The 23,073-nt window shown below is 36.8% G+C and overlaps 2 protein-coding genes across 11 annotated transcripts in view; one reads left to right on the top strand and one right to left on the bottom strand.

Moving 5' to 3' along the window:
• glsb (glutaminase b) overlaps positions 1 to 5,198 on the top strand; it is a 55,064-nt gene extending 49,866 nt beyond the window's left edge. For all 4 annotated transcript variants that reach the window (XM_047814488.1, XM_027175319.2, XM_047814485.1 and 1 more), the window contains 4 exons: positions 1,895 to 1,956; positions 2,420 to 2,496; positions 3,475 to 3,538; positions 3,974 to 5,198. In XM_047814488.1, the coding sequence (XP_047670444.1) occupies positions 1,895 to 1,956; positions 2,420 to 2,496; positions 3,475 to 3,538; positions 3,974 to 4,130 (360 nt within the window). In that variant the 3' untranslated portion in view covers positions 4,131 to 5,198. The remainder of the gene's footprint in view (positions 1 to 1,894; positions 1,957 to 2,419; positions 2,497 to 3,474; positions 3,539 to 3,973) is intronic.
• LOC113661265 (signal transducer and activator of transcription 1-like) overlaps positions 1 to 23,073 on the bottom strand; it is an 81,071-nt gene that overhangs the window by 9,686 nt on the left and 48,312 nt on the right. Inside the window, exons 1-24 of one of the 7 annotated variants that reach the window (XR_007140723.1) lie at positions 18,181 to 18,277; positions 17,382 to 17,509; positions 16,835 to 16,979; positions 16,617 to 16,712; positions 15,545 to 15,634; positions 15,023 to 15,101; positions 14,496 to 14,590; positions 13,064 to 13,215; positions 12,625 to 12,783; positions 12,424 to 12,516; positions 10,994 to 11,053; positions 10,851 to 10,880; positions 10,674 to 10,764; positions 10,526 to 10,567; positions 9,789 to 9,872; positions 9,542 to 9,640; positions 9,276 to 9,411; positions 8,152 to 8,207; positions 7,239 to 7,333; positions 6,915 to 7,054; positions 5,942 to 6,130; positions 5,761 to 5,836; positions 5,558 to 5,654; positions 5,276 to 5,364 (exon numbers count right to left, since the gene is read on the bottom strand). Coding sequence is in view for 6 of the 7 variants with exons in the window: in XM_047814478.1 (XP_047670434.1) it covers positions 5,344 to 5,364; positions 5,558 to 5,654; positions 5,761 to 5,836; positions 5,942 to 6,130; positions 6,915 to 7,054; positions 7,239 to 7,333; positions 8,152 to 8,207; positions 9,276 to 9,411; positions 9,542 to 9,640; positions 9,789 to 9,872; positions 10,526 to 10,567; positions 10,674 to 10,764; positions 10,851 to 10,880; positions 10,994 to 11,053; positions 12,424 to 12,516; positions 12,625 to 12,783; positions 13,064 to 13,215; positions 14,496 to 14,590; positions 15,023 to 15,101; positions 15,545 to 15,634; positions 16,617 to 16,712; positions 16,835 to 16,979; positions 17,382 to 17,509; positions 18,181 to 18,264 (2,337 nt within the window). In the remaining variant the exon portion in view is untranslated. The other 6 variants (XM_027175317.2, XM_027175315.2, XM_047814479.1 and 3 more) reach the window with 6 other exon arrangements.

Genomic DNA, 23,073 nt, shown 5'->3' with positions numbered 1-23,073 from the left:
AAAACTCTAGGAAGTCAGAAAGACTTACAGCTCACAGCATCAGAAACAAACCAGGTAGCACTTCTTAACTTTAAATAAGTTCTAGAGATCAGTATATAGGTTTAGCAAGTAAATATACTGTAAGACTGACTGTACAGTCCTCTGTCCTGGGGAGAATAACATAAACAAAGATAGCAAAAGCGAGAAAGCATCTTGAAAACCTTCTAATATATTTAATAAATCAGAATAATCCAGACCTGTGACCTCCAGCTCTTACATGCTGTCTCAGATAAATCTGTCCTCAAACTATTTCTATACCTCACTTGATTGTTCTTCTGACAGAACACATAGTTTCAGCGAGGTCAAGAATATGATCTAGGATGTGACACAGGACCGTAGTGTGTCTTTAGCTGATTATAGCGCCCTCTTGCTGCAGTAGTCAGTCTGAATTCCTACATGTTGTCGTGACACGTTTCCAGATGCCTGGTGTAGGGTGTGTTGCCCTGTTGGAGCCCTGCGTCAGAGCTCTGAGAACTGATACTGAAGTCCTGTTCCTGATTACTGATTAGGAACAATCTGATTTCATGGACTGTGAGACTATTTTCTGCTCAAATGTCTGCAAGATCGTGAGAAAAGACAAGATTTTCATTGGGATGTTCATTAATCATCTCACGTGTGTCTTCAGTCGGGGTGTTCAATCTGAAAGCCTGTTTTGTCTGACATGTCATGTAATGTTACAGAATTAAATATTCACTGAGATTAATAGTGTTTTATTATTATTACAGTACAAAAGTAGAATGTAGCTGGTTTAAATGATTCATTTATGGTGAACGGATGGGGATGGAGATGTGGATGGTGGTGTGGATGGTGATGGAGCTGAGGGTGATGTAGAAGTGGACGGTGATGGAGCACTGAGGGTATAGTGCTGTAACTCTGAGGGGATGGTGATGGAACACAGAAGGGATAGAGGTGGGGTTGGTGATGGAACACTGAGGGGATGGTGTTTGTTACAGCAGCTCGTATAGCTGCTGATGGCTTGGATAAACTATGCACACCAAAAGACCTTTGTAGTAGATTTTAACTTGACTAATTTATCGAACATAATGCAAACATTTATTTACAATCTTTGAAGATGAAAGTGGATATCCTGTGTGTTGCTCTTATAGTTTGTGTGGTAAACACCTGTAAGAAACACCCGTTTAAAAACCCTCTGTGCACACACTGCCCCCACCTGGTGACAGCCCGAAATGCATTCACAACATTGGCTCCTACAGTGATGGAGGTGGGGATGGTGATGAAAGTGAGGATGGTAATAGAACAAAGAGGGATGGAGTTGGGGATGGTGATAGAACAATGAGAGGATGGTGATGGAGGTGTGGATGGTGATGGAGCAATGAGGAGATGCTGAAAGAGACATTAAAGAATCCAGAAATCAACAGTGCTGTAGTATGAATGTAAATAGTGGCGCTTTTGCACCCTCTGGTGGTGACTTTGACAAGCGCAGCTCAGAAAGACCCTCCATCTGTTCCTCACCTCATCCACTGATTCAGTTGATGCTCTGAGGAGTTGGAAAGATTTCCGTTTCTGATTTGGGGTGCAGCTGGACAGGAAAAATGACAAGTGATGTAACTTCAGTGGAAAAGTTTACACATCCAGCAGATCAATGCAGAGAACCTTCATGTCCAACAACAGTGTCCTAACAGCTGTTCGGTGACTTGCACTGTGACGTTACACAATGACAAGGCAGCAGATAGTTTAGTAAAATGTAATTATGACCTCATGAATAATTGAATATGCAAATCATGCTCATCAGGTTGGCCTGAATCATAACCATCTCTTCGATCCCCATAAGTCTGTACCAATGGGTTCTGTGGAGCTCCACGTGCACCAATCACTGTTTTCCATCCCATTACAGGTGAAGTCTGTTATTAACCTCCTCTTCGCTGCCTACACTGGAGACGTATCTGCACTCAGAAGGTACGTTAGCATCAATACACAGTATGTAGAGTGATAAGTGTGTTCCTGACACTGCTCATTTGCATGTAGCGACGCCCACAAAACTCCATAAAAGGATGTGTGGTCGAGCTCAGAGCACAAAATGAATAATCAAGGAAACGGCAGAAAAACAGAATTATGGCAATTAAAATTTTGCTTCTTTTCTATACATAATTAAATGTTTAGTTTTGTTTTTATTTATAAGTTAGTGTTTGCTAGCTTTCTATCATTTTTATATTCTTTACCTCTCACAAAACACACTTTGCCATTTAACCGAGTAACCACAAAGCCTGATCTCTTCTGTCCTGAAGAAAATATACAGCTTTACGTCTGACGCTCACAAAGCCCTGACACCAGAGAACCCTTTTGTAATTAAGAAACATCTCTTTACTTTAGGGAACTTCACCATATCAACTATTTTTAAAATAATCTCTGATGTTTCCAGGTTTGCTTTGTCATCTATGGACATGGAGCAGAAAGACTACGACTCGAGGTCGGCTTTACACGTGGCAGCCGCTGAAGGTACGTCGTTATCTCACCTGCTACATTAGAACGGTGCAAACGGAGACGACGCGAACGAGAAGCGGAGTCAATAACTCCTGAGCTAAACGCTGTTACTGCACAAATAACACCTCTTTTCTATTGTAGTAATGTAGAGAGGCAGCTACAACCGCGTTTTGTGTAGTAACAGCGTTTAGCTCAGGGCTTATTGACTCGGGAAACTTGTGGCCAACTTCCTGCTCCTTCAGTTCTCTCCAGCGCTGGAAAGCTGATCCTATATAACACGTCCTACATCTTGCCTTATCGTAACCCTTTCTTCACTTTCTTTCTTTGTTTTTATCCTCCATGTCAATGTTAAAACCACTTTCTGCTAATGTCACACATGCGCGCCGAACACTTTCTCCGCCCATACTGACAAGACACGCCCCTTTCTGCTCATTGGCTACACGTTTGTTTTGATTTTTAGTTTGTCGTTGCGACTCAGTTTTCTGAAGCATTTCTCAAAAATCGGAGACCCCACCTTTAATTTGTTTCAACGTACCTGCAGGCACCTGCGGCTTATAGACATGTGCAACTTATTTATGTTCAAAATAATATATTTTTTTTAAATTCAGTGGGTGAGGTTTATATTCAGGTGCGCTCAATAGTCCGGAAACTATATAGTACGGTACTTTTATTAAAATTTTGTGATTTTTTTTTTCTCATAAATTACAACTTTTTTCTTTATACTTTACTTTGAGCTACTAAGAACTTTATTCTCAAAATCTTCTGGTTTTAGTTTTAAAACTCTGTTCTTATTTTTTTCCAGATTAAAAAAAAATGTGGCGTTTATTTTAAAGCGGTAGTTTTTGTGTCTTTAAATGAATTGATATCATTATATCATTAATCATTTAGAACTTAGAAAAAACCTGCAACAAGTCCTTTGTATAATATTTAAATTGTTAAAAAGTTGAAGAAGGAGTCGGAGAATTAAATAATAAGTGTGTTGTGTGTCTGCAGGACATGTGGATGTGGTGCGTTTTCTTCTGGAAGCCTGTAAGGTGAACCCAGTTCCCAAGGACAGGTGAGATCCACAATTGGAACATTGTGACTCGACACGTCATAGAAAGAGAACGTGAATCAAAATGTTCTCTTTAACTGAGAAAGTCTTTTGTTATATATATATTGTTATATTGTTATATATCAATATTAGATTAATTTAGAAATGTTTTTTTACATGTATTTAATGGGAAAATATAAAAGTAAGTGAAATGAAAAGATTCTAAAGGAACAAAAAAAAACAACATACATTTTAGGATATTTAACTTAAACCTTTCAAGAAAGAAACAAATGCAAAATATAAAAAAGTCTAGATATAGTTTTTATATTCTTGCATGTATTAATTAAGAAATTATATTACATTATGATATTTAATCAGATTAATTTATTTTTTTATTCTAATAAAAGGTTTGTATGTCTAAAATCTGATGAGAATTTGCGTGTGTGTGTGTGTGTGTAGGTGGGGAAACACTCCTCTGGATGAAGCCACACATTTCGGGCATCACGAGGTGGTGACGGTGCTGCAGGAGTTTAATAATAAATACAGTAATGTGGAGAAGATCAGTGCAGATAAGGAGAACGCTGCCAAGAACCTGGACAGCATGCTGGAGGCCTGAGAGGTGTAAAGTTCACACCAGCAGAGGGCGCTCTCTCTCCTTCTCTGTCTCTCATTCTCTCTCGCTATCTCTCTAACTCTTTCTCTCTCTCTCTAACTCTCACTCTCTCTCATTCTCTCTCTTGCTATCTTTCTCTCTCTCTCTCTCTCTCTCTCTCTCTCTCTCTCTCTCTCTCTCTCTCTCTTTTTCTCCTCCCAAAACCATCTGTTTGCAATTTTTATCTTTGGCTTTTTGTTTTTACAGTTCAGTCTCTTTTAGTATTTCTCAGGATTTGTTATTTAAAACATTTTCAACCGTCCAAATTTCTACATTTAAATAAACAAATAAAAATAAAAAAACAAACCATTTACACGGAGAAAACGTATCACAGTGAAAAGCACGAGCTCCACAACGCGACTTCATCGATCAGATCAGAACCGAGTCGTCCATTTAATAAATAATACGATGGAAAAAATAAGTTTCATTCAAAAGCTAAATGAATTAATTAATTACTATAATTAAAGTGATGGACATAATGAATTGAACATTTATTTTATTTATTCCTATTCATTATACATTAAATAATTATTGCATCAATCGTTCAAAATCTTTTATGCGGTTATAAACGTTGTCTTTTTAGAAAATTACAATGAGAAGAAAATTCAGAACTCTCTAAACTAAATGAAAGTATTTGTTAAGATTATTGTTACATTTGAGAGTTAGATCCAGGGCATTTTTAAGCAACTTTTATTTCTTCTGTTTTTGTTTTAAAACAAATATTGTAAGCTCCATGTATTATCGAGGAAGGACACTTAGGACGTGTAAAAGAACAAAGAAATACAAAGGAAAAGTGAACAAGCAGGATTTAAAGAAACTGATGATTTAAGCATTACAGTATGTGCAGCATATATATATATATATAGTATATTTTTATTTGTGAACACGTGACCGGGTTCAGACTATGAGCTGTGTGAACACGTGACCGGGTTCAGACTATGAGCTGTGTGAACACGTGAAACCGTTTCAAATTACGAGTCTGTATTATTACTTCAAGATGTACAATATTAAATAAAGCTGTGAGGAAAAGTCTGTCTGTCTTTTCACCCAGTTCTGGTACATAAGGATTTTTTTACAAAATGTGCAATTCAAAAAATTCACCATAAAACACACACACATTAAATTTCTCTTTCAGGAAAGCTGGAGGACGAAGATGGAAGCGTTCGCTGCTGCGGATTTACTGCGGCAAACTTTCACACTGATGAGAGAAAAAAAATAAAATAAAATCAGCATGTAGGTTTCCTTTAAACCTGAAAGGACAGATTGAGTATCAGTCAGCGTTAATACAGTGACGTTTTGTTTTATCAAACAGATGATGTGTTTTAAACAGATATACACTAGAGCATTGGGACAGATCTTATTGTTGTATATGAAGAGTACATTTTTATTACCAAATCATCTATGCCGTTGTTTTTGTTAATGCTCTGCAACACATCGAAATCCTCTGGACACAAAGGTAGGTTTCTGTCCTGGAGTCTTCCTTCTAGGCTGCAGAGGAGAAAGCATTGCAACAGTTAGTCATCCATCTTAAAAAGAAATCTGCTTTATCATACAATATACTTTTATTATTGAGGTTAAATTTAACCAAACGCACAATGACACTGAAATGATCGGTCTCTGCAAGTAAGGATCCGGGGGATTTGGTTTATCCACGTCCATGTCTTCTGAAGCTGAAATCATTAAGAGTGTGAAGATTATTGATTTTTATATAACGCTCCAGTCAACAAGTCACAGACGGTATATTAAGGCTAAAGTGATAAATCCAGTGTGTGTACCGTCTGACGTGCTGCTGTAGTAGTGGCCGAACGCGACGTCTTTTGGGATGTCTGGATACAGGTAGAGCAGAGGATTTTCCGGAATGTTCTCCGTGTCCATTAACATGTAGTTCCGAATGGTGTCAGGGAAAGAGAGGTTGACTAAATCCGACTTCCTGTAGGGCTTCACAGAGTGTGTCTGAGGTTGACCTGCGTTGCACACGACAAATGGGTGTCACCCCTGTTGTGATAACTCCGCCCCACACATACATACGTAACCCAGGCAACTATTATGGCGGAAGCTGCTGGGGCAGCTGGTCGAGGGGATATTTTTTATCAATAAATTAACTCAATGAGTAATACTATGGTAATACAAATGTGTTTTTGTAGTACTGTGTGTTGTACCATGAAAGGTTTAGCTCCGTTTCACGCAGAAGACATTCAGTTCTCTCCAGAGCTGGAAAGCTGATCCTATATTAACACGTCCTATTTCTTGCCTTATCGTGAGCCTTTTTTCGCTTTTTGTTTTTATCCTCCATGCCAATGTTTCAATCGTTTTCTGCTAATGTCACACATGCGCACTGAACACTCTCTCCACCGCATATTGACAAGACCCACCCCTTTATTCTCATTGGCTACACTTTTGTTTTGTTTTCTCGGCCCGACTTAGTTTTTTGAAGCATTTCTTAAACATCGTGCACCCCACCTTTAAGCATAGGACGGGGCTGAGACTTTAACACAAAACAAACAAAAGCACATAACACAAGCCTGCCAGAACTCCCCCCTGGTGTTCAGACACAGTGCAACATGTAGTGAAATGCTTTACTGACTGTCCATGTCATAAAAATAGAACTGATACTAATAAGAGAATTATAGATTTTATTATAATAATTAAATATTTTTTATTTTAATATGTTTCTGTTCAGGGTTCAGATAAACTTATTCCACAAGTTTTGAGTATATCACTTTCCACAAGCTGAGCTACCAGCCCTACCGTTCAGGGACTGCTCCACCCACGTGAAGGTGATGCCTCCGTCTTTACATGTCTCACTGAAGCGCAGGAGGAAAGTGCCTGGATGTTTGTCTTGAAGCAGAATTTTCTCCTTCTCTTTACTAATAAAGCCCATGATATACCTGAACACATACATAAAGACAAGCGGTTTACTCCATGCAGTCTGTTATCTTCAGAAAGTCTACTCTAACTAGTCTGGGATCTGCAACTGTTACATTAACTGTTACATTAAAGTGCACAGTTACAGCAGACTGAATTCAGCTTCAACATACAGTAAGAACCTGTCCTATGTTCTTGTTTTTTTACCCATCATTCCAGATGTTCAGTAAACATCGTTTAATGAGGTCCAGGATTCCATCAAGCCACAGCCAAAAAGCAACTCCTCTCTCACTGGATGACGTCTGAAATAAAAAAGAATGAATGAAATGAATGAATTCTAGTTTAGATAAATTGATACGTACAATTAAGGGGCAACTTTTTAATTTGTAAAGCAAAACTACGTAAAGATTCGGATATGTGTGAGTCTGCTCAAAAGTTTGTGCCTTCGGTTGTATATATATGAATAGTACTCTAGTATATGTATAATACATACACACGTTTAGTTGATTTCATTGTTTCTATTATTTTTATTATTTATATTTATTTTATTGTGTATTTCTTATGCTAGGTTTTCTTTGAGGTCACTCCTCATATTTGCACTGCTGTGTCATCTCTTACAATGAGGGATTAATAAAGTTTCATCTCACCTCGTCTCACATCTCATCTCAACTAAAATAAAAACATCGATCTTCCATAGAGCTTGAAAAAGCCTTATAAAGTCAGATTATTTTATAGAAGTGCTTTTGTTGGACAATTGAACTATTGTCAGAGAGAAGATCAAATAAAATAAACGCATAAACATTAGACACGTGAGAAAGATCTTAAAAATATGCAGAGAAACATGAGGAAATAATATTTTTTAATATTTCTTTATTAATGTTTTGCTAAACTCGTACATGAACGCCCTGCTGTTTTTGAGAGTCTGGGGAAATGTTTCTCTCTACCCCACACCCAGCTCTTTGGTCTGTATCTGTCATCTATCATGTCATGCTTGATAAGTTTCGTTTCATCAGAAACCTTTTAAGTGTGAAAGTACAACAAACAAAGATACTGAAAAGAAACAAAGCAGATCTGGAACAGAGTTATAGTGAATGTGGATAAACCACATTAACACACTCACCTTAATGAACTTGCTCCAGGAGACCGGAGTTTTTGGGTCTTCTTGAGCCTCAGGACCTGCAGACATGAGGATAGAACATGAAATACTCTGTTTATTTGATTTATAGAGGATTTGCCTAGAAAAGCGGCCCTTTCCCTAAACAGCAATGTCCATTAATCACAAAACAATTCCCTCACTTGCCCCTTTTTATTCTCTCTATTCTTACATTTTTAAGTTAATTAAAGAGAATAAGTAAACCAACAAAGTTTATTTTGAAAACTTTACAGCTTTACATTTACGGCATTTAGCAGACACCCTTATCCAGAGTGACTTACAACTGAGCAACTGAGGGTTAAGGGCCTTGCTCAGGGGCCCAGCAGTGTCAGCTTGGTGGACCTGGGGTTCGAACCCACTGAGCTACCACATCCCCACTTTACATCTACTTTACAGCTTTACATCTAACTGGTACAAAGCTCAGAAACTGTAGACTCTCTCCAACAATCTTAAATCGTTTACTTTCAAATTTAAAGTGTCTTCCATGTAGGTCTCTCCGAATTTGTTGCTAAAGAAACGATCGTGTAGAACGAGCGCATTAATATAAATCTGTGCTTCTGAGCCGCTGCTAATTAATGTTAAATGATTAATGATGATCGGACAGATTAGAATCCAGAATTGAGCAGCGTTGTGGATAAAATAAGGCATCAATATACCGGATGCCTATTAAAATGACTCGAGTTTGTTAATTTAAAACTAAGTATTAAACTTTTTATCAAGACGTTTTTAGAAATAGCATCCAGAGTGTTTAAAAACTGCATAAAAATGCATACATACTTTTATTTGACCTAAAACAAGTGTTATTGAACTGTCCATTGATTTTAATTGCAGCTGACATCACAGCGCGCAACATCACATATCTGGTTTCAAAGCGGCTGACAAACATGGCCGCCGCGGATTAGGCTACAACTGTCAATGGCCATCGGCATTCCCACATGCTCAGTCACTGGACTTTGATTCAATGCTGTTTCGTGAGGTATACAGTACGCTCAGTTTATTTAGGTTCCCAAGCTTTCGATACCTTTGTATTTCTGCAGTGGTTTCCAGTTTAGGAAATGTATGTGTTTTGTGTAAGTGTATCTGTAGCTCACCGAGTATTTTATCTGCGAGCATGCTCAGTTGCTCCATGTTAAGACCTCTCTTAGTGATCGAGGAAAACTGCCAGCTCAGAACCCTTGCTAGGTCTCCCCACATCATCAAAGGAGGGTTCAGGAAAAACCCAAGGTTCTGAAATAGAGTTTATTTTTATTTGTGGAAAGAGAGAGAGAAAGAGAGAGAGAGAGAGAGAGAGAGAGAGAGAGAGACAGACAGACAGACAGACAGACAGACAGACAGACAGACCAGAAATGTCTCTTACCTGATAGTCAGTACAGAGCATATTATACCAGAGGATGGAGGCCCAGGCGCTCGGCATCTGGCTGATATGAGATATTACCACTACAGGAAGTGAGGTGGTCTGCATTCACACACAAACACACAGGAGTTGTGAACTCAACCTGCTCTACACTCTAGATATGCAATGTAATTCGTGTGTGTGTGTGTGTGTGTGTGTGTGTGTGTGTGTGTGTGTGTGTGTGTGTGTGTGTGTGTGTGTGTGTGTTTACCGTTATATCGATGAAAACATCTGCTTGCTTGAGTTGTGTGTCAAAGCTGATGGAATGAAGTTCCTCTGTGATGACAAGAGGAGACTGGAGGAAAAACCAACCTTTATATTATCTTTAATTTATAATATTCAACCAAATAATCACCCTCGCACACCCTTTCTACACTTAAACAGATAAGCCACTGCCGGATAACTTCATTACTTTACTTTACATTATTTTTTAACTTTAATCAAGTAAATTGTTTTAAAGTGTTTTAAAATGGAAAAACGATAAAAACTTTTTGCTCCTTACATTTTTATATTGATCCTCAAATACTCTATTGCTAAAGGTCCTTTTAATGAGAGGAAAAATGTACATAAACACCAAGGTGATGGGTCTGAATTAAATATAAAGCAAGTTTAATAAAACCTAGGAATTATTACAGTTTTTCTGTACTTTATTCCACACTTGCAAAATCTTTTAATTCAGGCAATGTGTAAAAATAAATAAATAATTCTTAAAATTAATTGAACTCACAGTACAGTCAGTGAACCTGTATGTTTATTGTAAATTTTTACATGAAAGGTTTAATTAATTAATAAACATTTATTTGGTTTAGAGTATGTTAATAAAAGCATAAAAGTGTAAAATAAATCAATTTATTACATTTTCTTCTTAAATGAAATAATCAGTTATAACATACAAAATACACACACACACACACACACATATATATAAATATATATAAATTTTCCAACCTCATTTGTTTTACTTCCAGTTGTTTTCTGTTCTTTCAGTTGCTGTATGTAAAAAAAATAAAATAAGGAAAAATATTAGTATTAGAAAGTTACCACAGAAACAGTCATTAAAATTTCCACACTGCATCAGTAAAACTGTCACTCATACCAAGTGCCGGAACTCTGCAGACAGGCAGCCACTAGATTCCTCCATATTCATGACTTTACTATTGGTTCCTAAAATATTGAACCTACGGAATCTGAATTACACATTGATTAAAGTAATTAGCATTCATTCATTATTTATTATTCAGCTTACTAAAAAGTACAAAGTGCAACTTTTTACCCCTTGGCCATATTCTTTTCTGTTATATCCCTAAGTAGAAAATAAAGTACAGCAATAATTAAAACTACAAAATATAAATTATTATATTATAAATACAGATAACTTAGTAGCATTAGTAATAGTATTTCAGCATAGAAACGTACTTATCAAAAGATGCTTTAACTTTTAGCTGGCAGTTCAACTCCGGTAGTTTGACCAGCAGCCTAGGAAAAGGGAAAATGTTGTTGTTATTGCTGCCCTTGTTGTTGAAATGTGAAAGTTTTTCCCAACACCATGATATTCCGTGTAGAGGTAATACAGCAAAAAGTTGTATTTTTGATCTCATCTGTGGTTATTTGAGTAAATAACTCATCTTCTATAACTCCTGACAGGATCAACATTGACTGTGCCATTATATACAATTATAATAAAATATGTACATTAATATCATACCATACCATTTTGTCCTTTGTTTGTACTATTGTATACAATTTAAATGTAGAATATTCCTTTTATATTTCATTATATTTATTTCTCTTGTACTGTAAAGATTGTACTTATAATAATTGTGCTATTCAGTTGGTTAACCTGTGAACATTAGAATTACTCTATGTTTGTTAGGGAACTGTGGTTATTTGAATTCAATTTTGTGCTTCTCAGTTAACTCTGGTGTTTGAGTAAATATATGATCATTTGAGTTGATTGTGGTGTTTGTTTGAGTAAATATATGATCATTTGAGTTGATTGTGGTGTTTGAGTAAATATATGATCATTTGAGTTGATTATGGTGTTTGTTTGAGTAAATATATGATCATTTGAGTTGATTGCGGTGTTTGAGTAAATATATGAACATTTGAGTTGATTGTGGTGTTTGTTTGAGTAAATATATGATCATTTGAGTTGATTGTGGTGTTTGAGTAAATATATGATCCTTTGAGTTGATTATGGTGTTTGTTTGACTAAATATATGATCATTTGAGTTGATTGCGGTGTTTGAGTAAATATATGATCATTTGAGTTGATTGTGGTGTTTGTTTGAGTAAATATATGATCATTTGAGTTGATTGTGGTGTTTGAGTAAATATATGAACATTTGAGTTGATTGTGGTGTTTGTTTGAGTAAATATATGATAATTGAGTTGATTGGTGTTTAAATGAGACTTAATTGAGTTGTTCTGAGTTAACTCTGTTGTTTGAGTTAATTGAGTTGTTCATTTGAGTTGAATGTAGTGTTCAGTTGAGCTCACTGGTGTACATTTGAGTTAAGTTGCAGTGATTTGAGATTGAGAGTGTTTTTCTTTTGAGTTAATCAGAGTTTGAGTTGAGTCATCATCTGAGTTAACAATGTTGCATATTTGAGATACCTGTGGTCATTTAATTTCATTGTATTCACCTGACCTAACTGTAATGGTCACTTGAGAGCTGTTGTGTTCAGCTGAGTTTCAGATATTTGAGATAATTGTGTTAAAGTTAATCTGTGGTCATCTCATTCATCTAAGTTTTGATTGTTGCTGTATGACCCACCGTTTATTTGACTCTGTCCATACTTAAATAAACTCTCTTGAGCAAAAGTTCATGAATAACTAAAAATTACCTGATTTTAACTGTAAACTGGACACCAGTCTTTAGCACCAGTGGTCTCTGCGGATGCGTGGGCATACACGGCTGCCTTTCCACCACAATGGAACTGAAAGACACAACACATGCACTTACATTCTGCAGTAGCGTATAAACCTGACCGACAAAACCTAGTCAGATTCCACCTCTGACTGTTTAACCCTCAAAAGTGACGTACTTGATGAGGAGATTTTTGAAGAGCGACAGCATCTGCTCCTGCAATGAGCTCATGTTCAAAGCGATGGGGTCATTTTTGTAAGTGAAGTTCAGCACCAGTTCCTGCAGCGTGTTTAGCTGATGACGGATCTGCTGCAAACATTCTGCCACTGCTGTGAACCTGAGAACAATTTTTTTTACTGATTTACTTACTGTATATATGCAAGTCAAATATATGCAGAAAGATATATATATATATATATATAGTGGTTATGCCTCTATATATATATATATATATATATAGTGGTTATGCCTCTCTGGTATGATCCTGTGGTTTATAATAGATATCAGATGTCAAATAGTCTACAGTCAATGGCATAATGATTGTTGATTCCAAACTTTTCAAACCTTAGTAAAAGTAAAAGTAAAAGTACATGTGTATGTCAAAAAAAAAACCTCACCAGTTCTGTAACTGATCCAAGCAAGCGTTTGGAGGGCCACCAATGCAAGCTATCTGGTGCCTCTGCTTCCACTCTGGAAGCGTTTCTGATATGAGTGTGCTCTGGATCAGATCTGCTAATTGTAGTGTTTTTAATAACTCCTTTACAACTACCTGCAGATGCACATACACATAAATCACACATAAAGGTATACTGTAGCATTAATGTTTAATGTCTTTTGCTGTTCAGACAAAGTGTATACTGTTAGTAAGGTACTGTATGTTGCGACACACGGTATGCGGCATACTGTATAGTTGAGTTGATTTAGGTTAAGTCATGTTCTTTGTATTCACCATTCTAAAGAAGGCTGGTTGGATTTGTCACTTCTATCCGAACTGTCACCTAGCCAGTTCCATGGCTAACCAACAAACCTGTGTTTTTGTTACGAGAAAAATCAGACCGTTGGGAAGTCAAGTGAGAATGTCAGGAATGCCCCAAAGGATCCGGTGAGCATTACTCCTCTCCAGCAAGAGAGTTACAATGATGGCCAATCACAGAAAAGTATGGTCAGCAACAGGAAGCCCCTGGAACCCAGTACTGCTTGGCAGCTGCACAGGCTTGAAGAGCAGAGAACTCAGAGTTTGGATTGGAGGAAGCATCATCTTGAAAAGACTGGTGTCATCACCATGGCAGCAATTGGTCTAGATCAGTCAGTGGCTGAATAACTAAATATACCTTCAAGGTTCTACAGAGGAAAATGTGACCACAATCAAGGTCATTATTAAACAGCACTACATTCCATTTACCACATTTTGGCAGCCACCCTTATCCTGAATGACTTACATTTATCTCCTTTATACAACTGAGCAATTGACGTTACTTTACTTTCTCAAAAGCCCTAGCAGTGGCAACTTGGTGATCCAGGGATTCAATCTCCCCATCAGAAACCCAACACCGTACTACCAGTTCCAGACCCATCCACTGCACAGTGCAGACTTATATCAAGGGAGAAACATCAGTCTGAAAGTGGCAGCTGAAAATTTGGGCAGGCATTAACTGTTTTTTATGGAGTTACAACCTAAACTAGCCTTCAAATGTACTATAAGCAAAGATCCTGCAAGTTCATTAACATGTATCCTGCATGATCTAATCGCATGTGGACAGCATTAACTACATGTGTGCACCTGCTTTTTAAAGACCTTTTGTGACCCAATTCTTCAAAAAACATTCACCAGTGGTCTGGAATGCATATAATCACATCATATTTGTAGAGTTAATGCAAATGCACTCAGAAAAGTCCTGCACAACTCATCAACTCCATCACTGCTCTTGCCAAAAAAAGGTATCATTGAGGGTCTCTTTTTACCTAAAAATAGAGCTGTCTGCTACTGGGCTAAAGGATAAAGGCAACTAACGGATGAAATGTAAGCAGCCACATTTAGCATTGGCTTACCTCTCTCAGTCTGTTCAGATTAAAGTATATTTCTCTGATCTTCAGCTGCTCCATCTGAATCTCTTTTGCTATAGATGCATTTACTTGAACCTCCACTGAAAACACAAAGCATACATGATTCATCACATCACATGACTCATGAATCCAAGTCTATTTAGATTCATTGTTCGGTCAATTAGAACCTAATGCTTTATATCGGTGGTTCTCAAGCTCCAGTCTCCCTTAACCTACTTCTGTAACAAAACCTTTTCCACACCCATAAAACACATTAGGTCAGAGTTGACTCTGGTGCTTGAACACCTAAATATAAGGCTTTGTATACCATATTATTGTATTTTTTGTAAAAATGTAATAATGGTTCTCAAAATCAGGTCTATAAAGTAAAGCAGAAGGGTCTGTGATTTTTTTTCTTGTTACAGTGGAGACATCACAGCTTAGATGAGCAAAGTTATTATAACTTTGTATATATACAAAGCCATATATACTTTATTTTCAAATGATTATACACTAAAAACACAAACTCTTACTTCTACTCTGTAAAGTTTTCCTCTTGAAGTCGTGCTCGTCTTGTAGGTCCTCCAGAGCCTGAATGTCCTGTTCTGATTTCTATTCGCACACATATCACACAAATATTAGGAAAGTCAATGTTCCTGCCTACAGAACAAAGTTTTCCAGTATTTTCTTTTTGTTTTCATACAGGAGAGGTTCGCATACAGGTGAGTGGGTTACATTTACATTTACGCCATTCGGCAGACACCCTTATCTAGACCGATCTAGACTTTACAGCAGAATTATTTTTATATCCCAGCTGAGAGTGTCAGTGTGCAGGAACAGCTATGATGCAGTGCCCCTGGAGCAGAGAGACTTAAGGGCCTTGTGGCAGTTTAGCTGTGTGGCACTAGGGCTTGAACCCTGATCTTCCAAGCAACCGCCCACAGCTTTAACGACTTGGGCTACTACTCCCCCAGTCTATAGAGTCCTAGTACTATATGTACTATAGTTGCATAGTGATATTTGTTCAGTAAAATTCAGTTATATTTGTGTTTTACCTGCACTTTTTTCTTCAGCTCGTTCACCTGGTTGTCCAGTTGTTTCTGCTTCTCCATCACAATGTTGCCGTGAGGTGAGCCTGTATTATCCTAATGAAAAGAACAACATGGCTGGTCTTGGTGAAGGTGAAGCATGTGGTTTTGAGCTGGTTTCCTTTTCTTAATTGAAATAATTTTTGTTATATAAATTGTCAGAGCGGACATCCAGGTTTGTGACTCAATGACTTCAATTCAGCCATCAGCAGCCATCTTGCACAAAGTGCTCCCAGGGCATTCACCATTTTATGTTCATCTGTGTATAAACACACCGCCTACACTCTCTCATTGCCATATGGTCGTTTCTGTTTGCCTGGCACTCAGAAATTTATCCCACCATTTTCCTGTTATTCTGTTATTCTGCCGGTTTTGACAGTGGATGTTTTCTGGTTTCCTGTTCCTGTCTGCCCTGCATTGCTCTGTTTGCTGATCAATTGGAATATCAGACTGTTTTACTCTGATTTTACATTAACCTCTGGATTATACTGCTGGACAGTTAAATTCACTTGATTTGCCTGCTCTTCACCATATGTACGCTGTGCATGGATTTATTAATGACTTTTCTGTGCTTAAGAGACTAGTCTGTGTCCGTGGTGTTGTTCTTCCCCCAGTGCTCATTCGCCTTATCCACTGCCGACTACCTGTGCCTGTTAAAGTCTCTTGTCCTGATCCTCCATCAGCATTTTACATGTTGGTCCTAACTGCCTCCCTGACATACATTGTCATTGCTGGTTGGAAAATCTATTTTTCACTTTTTTTTTTATTTAAAACCAGAATGCATTTTTTAATGTGCAGTTTTTTTTGGCATAAAACCAAATTTCTTCAAAATCCAAGTTAGCACCATTTGAAGTAAACATTGCTTGAAGTACTTTCATTTCTAAGTATATATACTCAGTTAGATGTGAAAAAACGTTATTGCTGCCAGACATTATGCACCAGTTTAGCAGATCTCACAGACCTTCATTCCACCATAAAAAGTGATGCTGCATTATATCGCTAAATATAAAAGTACAATAAATGACCACATGCACTGTACCTGTGTTCTGATGGCCATCTCCAGAATTCTTCTTTCTTCTTTCAGGGCGTTGGATATAATCATAGCCATGTACACTGGATTTTCCTGAAACTGTTCCTACAAGGAAAAATGAACATTTTCTTGTTTTGTAATTGTAAAGCAGACGGACACTAATGATGCCAGAAGACGTTTTTAGTTATTGGTCTGATGGGATATGTTTATCTGTGTAGGTACTACACCTGTAGGTTACGTTGTATTTTGCGGAGGTTGTGCTGAAGGAGGAAGTTGTTGCTCGGATTCAAGTGGCTGTAAAGCTCATCCAGCTTACTGAGAAGGTCATGGAAACGTAGCCTCGCTAGGGACTCATCAAGGGCGACACCATCCCTGTGCCAGATGATAATAATAATGATTATAATCAATGGACAAGGTCAGACTAATTTATATATTGGTCAAAAACAGTGTTGTAATGATAATAAAGAGAGAGTGTGGTGATAATAAAGTAAAGATTTTCTCTGATATAAAACATTGGATTCAGAATAATGATAATTAATTTCACTATCAAACGTAAGTTTTCCTTCAACAGAGGAATGTGAATGGTCAACTAGCCATAGATGTGAACATCTGAACAAATAAATAGAGGTTTAACCCAGAATTTTTCTTCTCAAAGGTATCTTTCTGATGTTCTCACACGACACACAATGTTATTCATCACAAGAAAGTCTCTTCTGAATGCGAGATGATGTAGTCTTGTGATAAAGAGATAATGTCTAGCATATCATTTCTCACCAGTCAATGGTTTCAATCCACTGGCTGAGGTACTGACGAATCTCCATGGGAAACGCATCGTCGTAAATCTGGCCGATCTGCTCCAGGTATGTTGAGTCCAGCTGTTGTAGCTGATACCAAAGCGCCATCTACCAACAGAGTCAATAATCCGTATAAATCCATGTAGTGAGTAGCGAAAACCAGCTTCCATTTCCTTCTTTCCAGACTTTCTTTCTCTATTGCATGTCATTTTCGTATAAAATCATTTTATTTGCATTTGAGTAACCTTCGCCTGCCTCATGCTGGTACAACACACACTGGGGATTTACAGAATAGAACTAGCAACATAACAGAAAATTCCAGAAGGATTTGTTTTTCTATCTCTTCACTAGATGAGAACGATTCTGAGAAATGATAGATCAACTTTTACTTTCATAGCTTTTCTTTTTCACCTCAAGGACGACAATTTGCTCTTATCGCTGAAGCTTTGACACTAATCTAAACCACATATACTACATAACACCCTGGTGGACAAAACAAATCGATCAGCTAGCCCAGTGTGCTGCTTGAACACATACGACTTTCAGCTACAGTTCATTTACCAGACATTACTTCATAAAGTATAACACATACAGAGGGCTGGAAACACATAATGACTAATAAACAGCAGAAGAAAAGCAGAAGCAAAGAACATTTTAATTCCCTCTTATTCAGAAAAATATTCAGCTGTGTAATAGCAAATGAACTGTTCTTTCGCCACTGTTGCCTTCTCACCAAGTACATGAATTCAACTCCATCACCGATCTCAATGTGAGACTACCTGCAGGGAGGAAGTAGCCGCCCTCACTGAATGGTGCTTTGACAGCAACCTCTCCTTTATTGTCAGCAGATGATAGGAAACCATTGTTGAATTCAGAAGAGAAAGAGAAGCGTGCACAGACCCCCCAAACCCCATCATATGGAGCACCGTAGTGCAAAGAGTTCCTAACAATCTAGATTACAGGAGATCCCACTTGCTCTGTCCAGACTTGCCATTATATAAGAACAGTACATTCCTATTCTAACCAGACTTCCAAATAGATGGCGTCTCTGCATCTGGTTCTAGTACAGCAAAGTAACCAATGCAGAAACCCTCAGCAACATTACAGACCTCACTCACCCCCGATACCGACCTCAGACTGACTGGAAAGTGATTCTAAGGCATACAACCACAAGAGTAATGAACAGCTTCTCCTGATGATCTGCCTACCTGCTCACACCACACACCTCCTCCTCACCACATGAAGCTTGGATTACATTTAACAAATTCAGAATATGTAACTCTGCACTTTAAATACTTGAAGATAAGCAAGCCCTATTACTATTCACTGACATTGTATTCTTTTGTTTGTTTTTGTTTATGTGTAAGTTTTCTCCCTCCGTTCTGTTCACTGCATTCAGCATAATGTCTAATTCTGTAACCCAACCCATGTCCTCCTAAACTTAACTTTAGAAGCGGAGATCGTCGATGTCTCTGTTAACTGTATGTCCCTGTAACTGTGTAACATTTTTAATAAAATACAGACTTTGAACAGGCAGATTTTTTTTTATTTCTCTTCTTGTTGTATCGAATTTTCTTATCAGCTAAGGAAAAATCTTAAAAGTTATTTTAGTTATTAAGAGAGGACTTTTGGATATCTGCTTATCCACAGATTCGACGTCTGATCTCTCTGTGAATTCTCCAACAATCAGAAACAACGCTTTAACCAAAGTACATGAGTAAGTATGTGATATACTGTATGTGAAACTCCCATGTACATAAATGGTTATAAGAGAGAGAGAGAGAGAGAGAGAGAGAGAGAGAGAGAGAGTTAAAGTCCTCTATACGTTTTAATGCTACACATATGATAAGTTTAATAACCACTGTGAACTGTAACATACTTTACAGTAACAGTTACACAAATAAAAATCTTCAAACAAACAAATCAATAATTCTGATGCAAATCACTTTTCTTGCAATCTGTTTTCTTTTTCCTCTCCAGCAGTTTATATAATTATAGCTGGGTGCAAAGCATTAAACGTTTATGGAAATATTAAATGAAGCAAACTGCGTGCACTTTTCCCATATGAAAAAATATAATATATAATATAATATATAATCAAATAATACACTAAAATATCAAATAATATACAAATGTGTGCACTTTTACAATCTTTGAAATATCAACAATAATCACACAAATGACGATAATAATAATAATAATAATTATTATTATTATTATTATTATTATTAATAATAATAATAATAATAATAATAATAATAATAATGTATAAGCATATTTAGCTATTAAATATACTGAACTATTAAACATATAACTAAGTGACCTAAAGTCTGAATAAGAAATAATAAATCGAGATCTAGGTCATAAAAAACTATTCCATGCATTGCATTTGGACCTTTTTATAACCAGGTCTCACACTATTCTAAAATAATTTACCTTTGTTTACAAACGCCTTCGGATTCTGTCCTGAGTGTAGAATCTATAAGACTATAAATGATCTTATTAAAGATCTTCTACAGGATATTATAGAGAAAGGTAGAGACTCGAGCCAGCTGTTCACCAGGATTCTGTAACACGATTCTTATGTCTTTATGTCTGAAACTTAAACATCAGTTACTGACCTGGCGGCGGGATTCTCGTGCTTCGTCCTACCTCCAGTCGACAGCCAATCATCAGCAAATGTGCATGTGTTAGCCCCGCCCCGTTCTTCTCTGGCTGTTCTATTCAGTGCGCGTCCTCCCTCCAGAGGGTTTATAAAACCTAACTGAGAAATGAATAGAAACTTAGGAAGTGTCTAAAATGGGAGGAACTGCAGACAGAGCAGATGGACATCACTGCTTAGATAAATATGAGTGCAATTCCAAGAATATTGTTGCAGCTACTGTTTTGCATCAAGAAAAGTTATGACTGAAAACATAATGATTGTAATAATACATAAATACATACACATTTAAATATATCTAATACTAATCTTGAATTTTGTATTATATTAATCTTTATATTATTCTTTATAATAACCGTTTGTTCTATGTTTATGTTCTGTAAAGCCGCTTTGAGACAATGTCAACTGTAAAAAACTGCTATATAAATAAACTTCAATTGAACTGAATTAATAATAAAAATTGAATTTGGTGTGGTGTTAAAATCAGAAGTGATTTTAACACCGATATAAATATTAAAAATGAACTTCTGATTTTGTTGACAAGCATTTCTAAGTCAATTTGTACTAAAGGTTTAGAGGAGACAAGGATCTGTTCTATCAGATCAGATCAGATCAGATCCGGTTCTGTTTGTGTGGATCAGCTGTAACACTGGTGGGTTGTGAAATTAGTGGGTTGTGAAACGGGTGGGTTGTAAAAAAGATGGTTTCTAACATATCTCAATTAGGAAATTACATTTCACACAAGACTAATAAACAGAATCATATGACTCATTTAGGTTGTACACACAGGATATGTGGCAACCTAGTGGTGTAGGTGAACTAGTAGAACTAGCACTTCTTTCCTTATCTTTTGCATTAAAAAAAAAACATTTGACACTTTTTCATTGTAACTTTGAACAAATGTTTTAAACTCATGGTATCTTAAGTATGTAACCTAGTGAACCAGCATTAATGTATTCAATGTTAGAGATTTAAGCACTTATGTACGTCGCTCTGGATAAGGGCGTCTGCCAAATGCTGTAAATGTAAATGTAAATGTGTTGGGTTACTAATTGGAAGGTTATGAGTTCATAACCTACCTAACCAGCCAGGCTGCCACTGTTGGGCCACTGAACAAGGCCCTTGAACCTCAATTGCTAAGCTGTATTTAAAAAAAAGACAGTTAATGTAAGTCACTCTGGATAAGAGTGTTTGCCAAATGGTGGAAATGTAAATATAAGTGTCACAACCAACAAAAATGGGCAGGTGGTAAGGAAAAAACAGTGGTTCATTTTAACTGAACCCTGTCACAGTCTGCTCTTAATACTGCATAATGATTAATTGCCATGAAATGGTCAACTTGTCACCTTTCTTACTGTTACAGGTTTAACACACGGCTGCGGAAACTCATCAAATTCATTATGAAACTTTTCTGTACTTGCGATGTCAATATCTTTATTTAGAAATAGAAACAGATGCGAAGCAAATGTTTCACTATTACGTTTCTTCGTCAGACGTGAAACGTAATCATGAAAAACAGTTCAAACTGCAGTTTAAACAGCTCACAGCTCCTTGTCATACAGTCACCAATTCAACTCACATTTATTTGTACAGCACTTAAAGCAAAGTAGCTTTATGGAGGAATTTACACATTTTATAATTATTTCAATTTAACCCTAATGAGCAAGTCAGAGATGTTTGTGGTGATCAATGTGAGGAAGAACCAGACTTATAAAGGGAAACCAGACTTCTAAAGGAACCCATCCTCATCTGGGTGACACTGGAGAGTGTGATTATAAATCACTTCCCTTCTGTTACTGTGTACTAAACAGTCAAAATGTACACTTGTGTAATCATTGATGGAGCAAACTGGGCTTAACAACTGAGGAGATTATTTTAGCAACAAATTTGATAGATAGATAGATAGATAGATAGATAGATAGATAGATAGATAGATTTGATAGATAGATAGATAGATAGATAGATAGATAGATAGATAGATAGATAGATAGATAGATAGATAGATTTTTCTGGTGTTTCCTAGCAGGTTTGAAAGAAAGAAAGACAGAAAGACAGAAAGAAAGAAAGAAAGAAAGAAAGAAAGAAAGAAAGAAAGAAAGAAAGTGGTCATGGCAAGTTTATGTTACTGACCCCACTCTCCCCTTGATGTAAATAACAGAAACATCGGCACAATATTTTTTTAACGTTATTATTTTTCCAATTCCTTTTAATTTCAGTTCAGTATAATAATGGGTACTAACTAATGAGCTGTTTAATGACCTAATGAGTTAAATGTTGTGATGTAGGCATGGGCGTAAATCCCGGAGGGCGACGGAGGGGCCATGAAACACCCCCCCCCCCCCCCCCAAATCCGAGGATTGTCCCCCCAAATTTTTTTTTTTTTTAAATATCGCACTCTCTATTGCGAAAATTATATGTATGTATACCTAAATAATTGTGTAAGTAAAAAAAAAAAAAAAGCAAAAACTGCACTTAGAAACAGTGGAGTTCCCCCTCCCCTTCCTCACAGTGGTTTGACCCACTGCCTGCTTTCCCAGTACATCTCACCTACTCTGTACACACGAGTCAGGCGTGTGGCTGCGGCTCAGTTAATGTTAGACTACATTAAGTAGGGGATTTTATTCACTTTAAATAAAGCGATTCTCTTTAATGCAGTGGATGCAGACTCATTCATAAATCAGTTGCGGCAAAATGCTGATTACCGATGTAATTTTCCATGAATCTGCTATATTAGCGATTAAAATCTGACTTATCTAGTTAACGTTAGCTTGTTTACAATAGCTTGTTGCATAGTGTACTGTAACTAACACGCCAAAGCCGTTTTGTTGTTTTATACATAGAACAGTTACTGTAAATTAATTATTTAATAATTGATTTTGTTACAAAACATTACTTATTTTATATATATTTTTCACAATAAATAAACAGTCATGTTTATATTTTATTGTATGTCGATGGCCTAACTGTAAACAATGCAATAAATAGTTTTGAAGAAAAATCTGCTTTGTCA

The sequence above is a fragment of the Tachysurus fulvidraco genome, chromosome 6 (assembly GCF_022655615.1).
Source record: "Tachysurus fulvidraco isolate hzauxx_2018 chromosome 6, HZAU_PFXX_2.0, whole genome shotgun sequence".
NCBI lineage: Eukaryota > Metazoa > Chordata > Actinopteri > Siluriformes > Bagridae > Tachysurus > Tachysurus fulvidraco.
The sequence above is the reverse complement of the archived record's forward strand: the minus strand, read 5'-3'. Positions and strand labels throughout refer to the sequence as shown.